The sequence below is a fragment of the Salmo salar genome, chromosome ssa03, assembly GCF_905237065.1.
Source record: "Salmo salar chromosome ssa03, Ssal_v3.1, whole genome shotgun sequence".
NCBI classification, from domain to species: Eukaryota; Metazoa; Chordata; class Actinopteri; order Salmoniformes; family Salmonidae; genus Salmo; species Salmo salar.
The window spans coordinates 87,536,203-87,549,404 of record NC_059444.1 but is presented as its reverse complement, the minus strand read 5'-3'; the positions used below and the strand labels follow the sequence as shown (position 1 = coordinate 87,549,404).

Here is a 13,202-nt window from a genome sequence, read left to right as displayed (position 1 = left end):
TATGCTAGTTGTTATGTAAATATTGTATGTTGTGTGATCTATGTTTACCCTGATAGCCTATAGGCTAAATTAAAGTGTGAGTGTTGTGTACACACTTTGTTTCTTTTTATTATTGACACATTTCTAGTCATTAGAACCAGGGGAGGCTGGTGGAGGAGCGATAGGAGGACGGGCTCATTGTAATGGCTGGAATGGAATGAATGGAACAGAGTCAAACGTGATTTCCATATGTTTGATGCCGTTTCATATATTCCATTCCAGCCATTACAATCAGCCCGTCTTCCTATCGCTCCTCCACCAGCCTCCCCTGGTTCTAATGACTAGAAATGTGTCAACAAAAAAGAAACAAAGTGTGTACAAAACACTTACACTTTAATTTTTTAATTTTAAACTCTAAAGAGTCAAATCCCCAGCTCTCCATGTTAATATATTTTTCATTTGTGGATCTTCATCTGTCCCTCTGGCTGTTTGTGAGCGGAACTGAGCTCTGTCTCTCTGGCTGTCTGTGAGCTGAACTGAGCTCTGTCTCTCTGGCTGTCTGTGAGCTGAACTGAGCTCTGTCTCTCTGGCTGTCTGTGAGCTGAACTGAGCTCTGTCCCTCTGGCTGTCTGTGAGCTGAACTGAGCTCTGTCTCTCTGGCTGTCTGTGAGCTGAACTGAGCTCTGTCTCTCTGGCTGTCTGTGAGCTGAACTGAGCTCTGTCCCTCTGGCTGTCTGTGAGCTGAACTGAGCTCTGTCTCTCTGGCTGTCTGTGAGCTGAACTGAGCTCTGTCCCTCTGGCTGTCTGTGAGCTGAACTGAGCTCTGTCTCTCTGGCTGTCTGTGAGCTGAACTGAGCTCTGTCCCTCTGGCTGTCTGTGAGCTGAACTGAGCTCTGTCTCTCTGGCTGTCTGTGAGCTGAACTGAGCTCTGCCCCTCTGGATGTCTGTGAGCTGAACTGAGCTCTGTCCCTCTGGCTGTTTGTGAGCTGAACTGAGCTCTGTCCCTCTGGCTGTTTGTGAGCTGAACTGAGCTCTGTCCCTCTGGCTGTTTGTGAGCTGAACTGAGCTCTGTCCCTCTGGCTGTTTGTGAGCTGAACTGAGCTCTGTCTCTCTGGCTGTCTGTGAGCTGAACTGAGCTCTGTCTCTCTGGCTCTGTGAGCTGAACTGAGCTCTGTCCCTCTGGCAGTCTGTGAGCTGAACTGAGTTCTGTCCCTCTGGCAGTCTGTGAGCTGAACTGAGCTCTGTCCCTCTGGCAGTCTGTGAGCTGAACTGAGCTCTGTCCCTCTGGCAGTCTGTGAGCTGAACTGAGCTCTGTCCCTCTGGCTGTCTGTGAGCTGAACTGAGCTCTGTCCCTCTGGCTGTTTGTGAGCTGAACTGAGCTCTGTCCCTGTGGCTGTCTGTGTGTTGAGCTGAGCTCTGTCCCTCTGGCTGTCTGTGTGTTGAGCTGAGCTCTGTCCCTCTGGCTGTCTGTATATTGAGCTGAGCTCTGTCCCTCTGGCTGTCTGTGAGCTGAGCTGCGCTCTGTCCCTCTGGCTGTCTGTGTGTTGAGCTGAGCTCTGTCCCTCTGGCTGTCTGTGAGCTGAACTGAGCTCTGTCCCGCTGGCTGTTTGTGTGTGGGAGCTATGTCCGGAGGTGTAACAGTCTCTTTCTCTCTCTTTCTATTTCTCTTTTTCTGCTCGTTCTCTCTCTCTGTTCTCTATTTCTCTTTCTGTTCTCGCTCTGCCCGTCCTCCTCTTTTTCTCTTCTCTCTTTTCTCTGTTCTCATAGATAAAAGTGCAGGGCAGCAGCAGAAAGAGTGTCCTCCACGGTGTCCTCAGCTCTAAGCTGGCCCGTGACGTGGCCCATCAGCAGCTCAGACAGCACAAGGCCCAGGGCGGGAAGAGGACTGGGATGGGGGCGGGACCACAGGATAAGGAGGAGGTGGCCTCTGTGGCTAGTTCCGCCCCCAAGCACCATGGACATCGAGGCCAGGCCACCTCTAAGGCTGAGTCCAGACGAGTCATCAACGAGTCCGGCGGTCAGAGTGACACAGGTAAGAATCATGGTGATTGATTTCATTTGTAACCTTTGGAGTTTTCTCACAATGTTGTGTTTCAGTTATGTGACGGACAGTGATGTTATTTAGGCATGGTATTTGTGTCATATGATGGTGGAATCACTCTTTTTTTCTGTATTGGGAGACTTAGTACATTCCTTATACTGCACTGACCTGAGCACTGACTGGTGTGCTCTGTATGTGTAGGCTACTATAGAGAAACACTACCATAGAGAGAAACACTACCATAGAGAAACACTACTATAGAGAAACACTACCATAGAGAAACACTACCATAGAGAGAAACACTACTATAGAGAGAAACACTACTATAGAGAGAAACACTACTATAGAGAGAAACACTACTATAGATAGAAACACTACCATAGAGAAACACTACCATAGAGAGAAACACTACTATAGAGAGAAACACTACTATAGAGAGACACTACTATAGAGAGAAACACTACCATAGAGAAACACTACCATAGAGAAACACTACTATAGAGAGAAACACTACCATAGATAGAAACACTACCTTAGATAGAAACACTACCATAGATAGAAACACTACCATAGAGAGAAACACTACTATAGAGAGAAACACTACCATAGAGAAACACTACCATAGAGAGAAACACTACCATAGAGAGAAACACTACCATAGATAGAAACACTACTATAGAGAGAAACACTACCATAGAGAGAAACACTACCATAGAGAGAAACACTACTATAGATAGAAACACTACCATAGATAGAAACACTACCATAGAGAGAAACACTACCATAGAGAGAAACACTACCATAGAGAGAAACGCTACCATAGATAGAAACACTACCATAGAGAGAAACACTACCATAGAGAAACACTACCATAGAGAAACACTACTATAGATAGAAACACTACTATAGAGAGAAACACTACCATAGAGAAACACTACCATAGAGAGAAACACTACCATAGAGAGAAACACTACTATAGAGAGAAACACTACTATAGAGAGAAACACTACCATAGAGAAACACTACCATAGAGAAACACTACCATAGATAGAAACACTACTATAGAGAGAAACACTACCATAGAGAAACACTACCATAGAGAGAAACACTACCATAGAGAGAAACACTACCATAGAGAAACACTACCATAGAGAAACACTACTATAGATAGAAACACTACTATAGAGAGAAACACTACCATAGAGAAACACTACCATAGAGAGAAACACTACCATAGAGAGAAACACTACTATAGAGAGAAACACTACTATAGAGAGAAACACTACCATAGAGAGAAACACTACCATAGAGAGAAACACTACTATAGAGAAACACTACCATAGATAGAAACACTACCATAGAGAGAAACACTACCATAGAGAAACACTACCATAGAGAGAAACACTACTATAGAGAGAAACACTACTATAGAGAGAAACACTACCATAGAGAGAAACGCTACCATAGATAGAAACACTACCATAGAGAGAAACACTACCATAGAGAAACACTACTATAGAGAAACACTACCATAGAGAAACACTACCATAGAGAGAAACACTACCATAGAGAGAAACACTACTATAGAGAGAAACACTACTATAGAGAGAAGCACTACTATAGAGAAACGCACTACTATAGAGAAACACTACCATAGAGAGAAACACTACCATAGAGAAACACTACCATATAGAAACACTACTATAGAGAGAAACACTACTATAGAGAGAAACACTACTATAGAGAGAAACACTACCTTAGATAGAAACACTACCATAGATAGAAACACTACCATAGAGAGAAACACTACCATAGATAGAAACACTACCATAGAGAGAAACACTACCATAGAGAAACACTACTATAGAGAGAAACACTACTATAGAGAGAAACACTACCATAGAGAAACACTACCATAGATAGAAACACTACTATAGAGAAACACTACCATAGAGAAACACTACTATAGAGAGAAACACTACCATAGATAGAAACACTACTATAGAGAGAAACACTACTATAGAGAAACACTACCATAGAGAGAAACACTACCATAGATAGAAACACTACTATAGAGAAACACTACCATAGAGAGAAACACTACTATAGAGAGAAACACTACCATAGAGAGAAACACTACTATAGAGAGAAACACTACTATAGAGAGAAACTCTACTATAGATAGAAACACTACTATAGAGAGAAACACTACTATAGAGAGAAACTCTACTATAGATAGAAACACTACCATGGAGAGAAACACTACTATAGAGAGAAACACTACCATAGAGAAACACTACTATAGAGAGAAACACTACCATAGATAGAAACACTACCATAGATAGAAACACTACCATAGATAGAAACACTACCATAGATAGAAACACTACCATAGAGAGAAACACTACCATAGAGAGAAACACTACCATAGATAGAAACGCTACCATAGATAGAAACGCTACTATAGAGAAACACTACTATAGAGAGAAACACTTCCATAGAGAAACACTACTATAGAGAGAAACACTACCATAGAGAAACACTACTATAGAGAGAAACACTTCCATAGAGAGACACACTACTATAGAGAAACACTTCCATAGATAGAAACACTACATAGAGAAACACTACTATAGAGAAACACTACCATAGAGAGAAACACTACCATAGAGAAACACTACCATATAGAAACACTACTATAGAGAGAAACACTACTATAGAGAGAAACACTACTATAGAGAGAAACACTACCTTAGATAGAAACACTACCATAGATAGAAACACTACCATAGAGAGAAACACTGCTATAGAGAGAAACACTACCATAGAGAGAAACACTACCATAGAGAGAAACACTACTATAGAGAGAAACACTACCATAGAGAGAAACACTACCATAGAGAGAAACACTACCATAGATAGAAACACTACCATAGATAGAAACACTACCATAGATAGAAACACTACCATAGAGAGAAACACTACCATAGAGAGAAACACTACCATAGAGAGAAACGCTACCATAGATAGAAACACTACCATAGAGAGAAACACTACTATAGAGAAACACTACCATAGAGAAACACTACTATAGATAGAAACACTACTATAGAGAAACACTACCATAGAGAAACACTACCATAGAGAAACACTACCATAGAGAGAAACACTACTATAGAGAGAAACACTACTATAGAGAGAAACACTACCATAGAGAAACACTACCATAGAGAAACACTACCATAGAGAGAAACACTACCATAGAGAAACACTACTATAGAGAGAAACACTACCATAGAGAAACACTACCATAGAGAAACACTACTATAGAGAAACACTACCATAGAGAAACACTACCATAGAGAGAAACACTACTATAGAGAGAAACACTACTATAAAGAGAAACACTACCATAGATAGAAACACTACCATAGATAGAAACACTACTATAGAGAGAAACACTACTATAGAGAGAAACACTACCATAGAGAGAAACACTACCATAGAGAGAAACACTACTATAGAGAGAAACACTACCATAGAGAGAAACACTACCATAGAGAAACACTACTATAGAGAAACACTACCATAGAGAGAAACACTACCATAGATAGAAACACTACTATAGATAGAAACACTACTATAGAGAGAAACACTACTATAGAGAGAAACACTACCATAGAGAGAAACACTACCATAGAGAAACACTACTATAGAGAGAAACACTACCATAGATAGAAACACTACTATAGAGAGAAACACTACTATAGAGAAACACTACCATAGAGAAACACTACTATAGATAGAAACACTACTATAGAGAAACACTACCATAGAGAAACACTACCATAGAGAAACACTACCATAGAGAGAAACACTACTATAGAGAGAAACACTACTATAGAGAGAAACACTACCATAGAGAAACACTACCATAGAGAAACACTACTATAGATAGAAACACTACTATAGATAGAAACACTACCATAGAGAAACACTACCATAGAGAAACACTACTATAGATAGAAACACTACTATAGATAGAAACACTACCATAGAGAGAAACACTACCATAGAGAAACACTACTATAGAGAGAAACACTACCATAGATAGAAACACTACTATAGATAGAAACACTACTATAGAGAGAAACACTACTATAGAGAGAAACACTACTATAGAGAAACACTACCATAGAGAGAAACACTACCATAGATAGAAACACTACTATAGATAGAAACACTACTATAGATAGAAACACTACCATAGAGAGAAACACTACTATAGAGAGAAACACTACCATAGAGAAACACTACCATAGAGAGAAACACTACCATAGAGAGAAACACTACCATAGATAGAAACACTACTATAGAGAGAAACACTACTATAGAGAGAAACACTACTATAGAGAAACACTACCATAGAGAGAAACACTACCATAGAGAGAAACACTACTATAGAGAGAAACACTACTATAGAGAAACACTACCATAGAGAGAAACACTACTATAGAGAGAAACACTACTATAGAGAGAAACACTACCATAGAGAGAAACACTACCATAGATAGAAACACTACCATAGATAGAAACACTACCATAGATAGAAACACTACCATAGATAGAAACACTACCATAGATAGAAACACTACCATAGAGAGAAACACTACCATAGAGAGAAACACTACCATAGAGAGAAACGCTACCATAGATAGAAACACTACCATAGAGAGAAACACTACTATAGAGAAACACTACCATAGAGAAACACTACTATAGATAGAAACACTACTATAGAGAGAAACACTACCATAGAGAAACACTACCATAGAGAGAAACACTACCATAGAGAGAAACACTACTATAGAGAGAAACACTACTATAGAGAGAAACACTACCATAGAGAGAAACACTACCATAGAGAGAAACACTACTATAGAGAAACACTACTATAGAGAGAAGCACTACTATAGAGAAACGCACTACTATAGAGAAACACTACCATAGAGAGAAACACTACCATAGAGAAACACTACCATATAGAAACACTACTATAGAGAGAAACACTACTATAGAGAGAAACACTACTATAGAGAGAAACACTACCTTAGATAGAAACACTACCATAGATAGAAACACTACCATAGAGAGAAACACTACCATAGATAGAAACACTACCATAGAGAGAAACACTACCATAGAGAAACACTACTATAGAGAGAAACACTACCATAGAGAAACACTACCATAGATAGAAACACTACTATAGAGAAACACTACCATAGAGAAACACTACTATAGAGAGAAACACTACCATAGATAGAAACACTACTATAGAGAGAAACACTACTATAGAGAAACACTACCATAGAGAGAAACACTACTATAGAGAGAAACACTACTATAGAGAGAAACACTACTATAGAGAAACACTACCATAGAGAGAAACACTACTATAGAGAGAAACACTACCATAGAGAGAAACACTACTATAGAGAGAAACACTACTATAGAGAGAAACTCTACTATAGATAGAAACACTACCATGGAGAGAAACACTACTATAGAGAGAAACACTACCATAGAGAAACACTACTATAGAGAGAAACACTACCATAGATAGAAACACTACCATAGATAGAAACACTACCATAGATAGAAACACTACCATAGATAGAAACACTACCATAGAGAGAAACACTACCATAGAGAGAAACACTACCATAGATAGAAACGCTACCATAGATAGAAACGCTACTATAGAGAAACACTACTATAGAGAGAAACACTTCCATAGAGAAACACTACTATAGAGAGAAACACTACCATAGAGAAACACTACTATAGAGAGAAACACTTCCATAGAGAGACACACTACTATAGAGAAACACTACCATAGATAGAAACACTACTATAGAGAAACACTACTATAGAGAAACACTACCATAGAGAGAAACACTACCATAGAGAAACACTACCATATAGAAACACTACTATAGAGAGAAACACTACTATAGAGAGAAACACTACTATAGAGAGAAACACTACCTTAGATAGAAACACTACCATAGATAGAAACACTACCATAGAGAGAAACACTGCTATAGAGAGAAACACTACCATAGAGAGAAACACTACCATAGAGAGAAACACTACTATAGAGAGAAACACTACCATAGAGAGAAACACTACCATAGAGAGAAACACTACCATAGATAGAAACACTACCATAGATAGAAACACTACCATAGATAGAAACACTACCATAGATAGAAACACTACCATAGAGAGAAACACTACCATAGAGAGAAACACTACCATAGAGAGAAACGCTACCATAGATAGAAACACTACCATAGAGAGAAACACTACTATAGAGAAACACTACCATAGAGAAACACTACTATAGATAGAAACACTACTATAGAGAAACACTACCATAGAGAAACACTACCATAGAGAAACACTACCATAGAGAGAAACACTACTATAGAGAGAAACACTACTATAGAGAGAAACACTACCATAGAGAAACACTACCATAGAGAAACACTACTATAGAGAGAAACACTACTATAGAGAGAAACACTACCATAGAGAGAAACACTACCATAGAGAGAAACACTACCATAGAGAGAAACACTACCATAGAGAGAAACACTACCATAGAGAGAAACACTACCATAGAGAGAAACACTACCATAGATAGAAACACTACCATAGATAGAAACACTACCATAGATAGAAACACTACCATAGAGAGAAACACTACCATAGAGAGAAACACTACCATAGAGAGAAACGCTACCATAGATAGAAACACTACCATAGAGAGAAACACTACTATAGAGAAACACTACCATAGAGAAACACTACTATAGATAGAAACACTACTATAGAGAAACACTACCATAGAGAAACACTACCATAGAGAAACACTACCATAGAGAGAAACACTACCATAGAGAGAAACACTACTATAGAGAGAAACACTACCATAGAGAAACACTACCATAGAGAAACACTACTATAGAGAGAAACACTACTATAGAGAGAAACACTACTATAGAGAAACACTACCATAGAGAAACACTACTATAGAGAGAAACACTACCATAGAGAAACACTACCATAGAGAAACACTACCATAGAGAAACACTACTATAGAGAGAAACACTACCATAGAGAAACACTACCATAGAGAAACACTACTATAAAGAGAAACACTACCATAGATAGAAACACTACCATAGATAGAAACACTACTATAGAGAGAAACACTACTATAGAGAGAAACACTACCATAGAGAGAAACACTACCATAGAGAGAAACACTACTATAGAGAGAAACACTACCATAGAGAGAAACACTACCATAGAGAAACACTACTATAGAGAAACACTACCATAGAGAGAAACACTACCATAGATAGAAACACTACTATAGATAGAAACACTACTATAGAGAGAAACACTACTATAGAGAGAAACACTACCATAGAGAGAAACACTACCATAGAGAAACACTACTATAGAGAGAAACACTACCATAGATAGAAACACTACCATAGAGAGAAACACTACTATAGAGAAACACTACCATAGAGAAACACTACTATAGATAGAAACACTACTATAGAGAAACACTACCATAGAGAAACACTACCATAGAGAAACACTACCATAGAGAGAAACACTACTATAGAGAGAAACACTACTATAGAGAGAAACACTACCATAGAGAAACACTACCATAGAGAAACACTACTATAGATAGAAACACTACTATAGATAGAAACACTACCATAGAGAGAAACACTACCATAGAGAAACACTACTATAGAGAGAAACACTACCATAGATAGAAACACTACTATAGATAGAAACACTACTATAGAGAGAAACACTACTATAGAGAGAAACACTACTATAGAGAAACACTACCATAGAGAGAAACACTACCATAGATAGAAACACTACTATAGATAGAAACACTACTATAGATAGAAACACTACCATAGAGAGAAACACTACTATAGAGAGAAACACTACCATAGAGAAACACTACCATAGAGAGAAACACTACCATAGAGAGAAACACTACCATAGATAGAAACACTACTATAGAGAGAAACACTACTATAGAGAGAAACACTACTATAGAGAAACACTACCATAGAGAGAAACACTACCATAGAGAGAAACACTACTATAGAGAGAAACACTACTATAGAGAAACACTACCATAGAGAGAAACACTACTATAGAGAGAAACACTACCATAGATAGAAACACTTCTATAGAGAAACACTACTATAGAGAGAAACACTACTATAGATAGAAACACTACCATAGAGAGAAACACTACCATAGAGAGAAACACTACCATAGAGAGAAACACTACCATAGAGAAACACTACTATAGAGAGAAACACTACCATAGAGAGAAACACTACTATAGAGAAACACTACCATAGAGAGAAACACTACCATAGAGAGAAACACTACTATAGAGAGAAACACTACTATAGAGAAACACTACCATAGAGAGAAACACTACCATAGAGAGAAACACTACCATAGATAGAAACACTACTATAGATAGAAACACTACTATAGATAGAAACACTACCATAGATAGAAACACTACCATAGAGAAACACTACCATAGAGAAACACTACTATAGAGAGAAACACTACTATAGAGAGAAACACTACCATAGAGAGAAACACTACCATAGAGAAACACTACTATAGAGAGAAGCACTACTATAGAGAAACGCACTACTATAGAGAAACACTACCATAGATAGAAACACTACTATAGATAGAAACACTACTATAGAGAGAAACACTACCATAGAGAGAAACACTACTATAGAGAGAAACTCTACTATAGATAGAAACACTACCATGGAGAGAAACACTACCATAGATAGAAACACTACCATAGATAGAAACACTACCATAGATAGAAACACTACCATAGATAGAAACACTACCATAGAGAGAAACACTACCATAGAGAGAAACACTACCATAGAGAGAAACACTACCATAGATAGAAACACTACCATAGATAGAAACACTACTATAGAGAAACACTACTATAGAGAGAAACACTACTATAGAGAAACACTACTATAGAGAGAAACACTTCCATAGAGAGACACACTACTATAGAGAAACACTTCCATAGATAGAAACACTACTATAGAGAAACACTACTATAGAGAAACACTACTATAGAGAGAAACACTACTATAGAGAGAAACACTACTATAGAGAGAAACACTACCTTAGATAGAAACACTACCATAGATAGAAACACTACCATAGAGAGAAACACTGCTAGAGAGAAACACTACTATAGAGAGAAACACTACCATAGAGAGAAACACTACTATAGATAGAAACACTACCATAGAGAGAAACACTACCATAGAGAGAAACACTACCATAGAGAGAAACACTACCATAGAGAGAAACACTAACATAGAGAGAAACACTACCATAGATAGAAACACTACCATAGATAGAAACACTACCATAGATAGAAACACTACCATAGAGAGAAACACTACTAGAGAGAAACACTACTATAGAGAGAAACACTACCATAGAGAGAAACACTACCATAGAGAGAAACACTACCATAGATAGAAACACTACCATAGATAGAAACACTACCATAGATAGAAACACTACCATAGAGAGAAATACTACCATAGAGAGAAACACTACCATAGAGAGAAACACTACCATAGATAGAAACACTACCATAGAGAGAAACACTACTATAGAGAAACACTACCATAGAGAAACACTACTATAGATAGAAACACTACTATAGAGAGAAACACTACCATAGAGAAACACTACCATAGAGAAACACTACTATAGAGAGAAACACTACCATAGAGAAACACTACTATAGAGAGAAACACTACCATAGAGAAACACTACCATAGAGAAACACTTCCATAGAGAGAAACACTACTATAGAGAGAAACACTACTATAGAGAGAAACACTACCATAGAGAAACACTACTATAGAGAGAAACACTACCATAGAGAAACACTACTATAGAGAGAAACACTACTATAGAGAAACACTACCATAGAGAGAAACACTACCATAGATAGAAACACTACTATAGATAGAAACACTACTATAGATAGAAACACTACCATAGAGAAACACTACTATAGAGAGAAACACTACTATAGAGAAACACTACCATAGAGAGAAACACTACCATAGATAGAAACACTACTATAGATAGAAACACTACTATAGATAGAAACACTACCATAGAGAGAAACACTACTATAGAGAGAAACACTACCATAGAGAAACACTACCATAGAGAGAAACACTACCATAGAGAGAAACACTACCATAGATAGAAACACTACCATAGATAGAAACACTACCATAGAGAGAAACACTACCATAGAGAGAAACACTACCATAGAGAGAAACACTACCATAGATAGAAACACTACCATAGATAGAAACACTACCATAGATAGAAACACTACCATAGATAGAAACACTACTATAGAGAGAAACACTACTATAGAGAGAAACACTACCATAGAGAGAAACACTACCATAGAGAAACACTACTATAGAGAGAAACACTACCATAGAGAAACACTACTATAGAGAAACACTACTATAGAGAAACACTACTATAGAGAAACACTACTGTAGAGAGAAACACTACCGTAGAGAGAAACACTACCATAGAGAGAAACACTACCATAGAGAGAAACACTACCATAGATAGAAACACTACCATAGATAGAAACACTACCATAGATAGAAACACTACCATAGATAGAAACACTACCATAGATAGAAACACTACTATAGATAGAAACACTACCATAGATAGAAACACTACCATAGAGAGAAACACTACTATAGAGAGACACTACTATAGAGAGAAACACTACTATAGATAGAAACACTACTATAGAGAGAAACACTACTATAGAGAAACACTACTATAGAGAGAAACACTACTATAGAGAGAAACACTACCATAGAGAGAAACACTACTATAGAGAGAAACACTACTATAGATAGAAACACTACCATAGATAGAAACACTACCATAGATAGAAACACTACTATAGATAGAAACACTACCATAGAGAGAAACACTA

The 13,202-nt window shown here is 37.7% G+C and overlaps 1 protein-coding gene across 1 annotated transcript in view; it reads left to right on the top strand.

Moving 5' to 3' along the window:
* Positions 1-13,202, top strand: part of LOC106594801 (BAH and coiled-coil domain-containing protein 1) — a 161,974-nt gene that overhangs the window by 16,553 nt on the left and 132,219 nt on the right. The window contains exon 6 of the mRNA XM_045715696.1: positions 1,747-2,011. Coding sequence (XP_045571652.1) covers positions 1,747-2,011 — 265 coding nt within the window. The remainder of the gene's footprint in view (positions 1-1,746; positions 2,012-13,202) is intronic.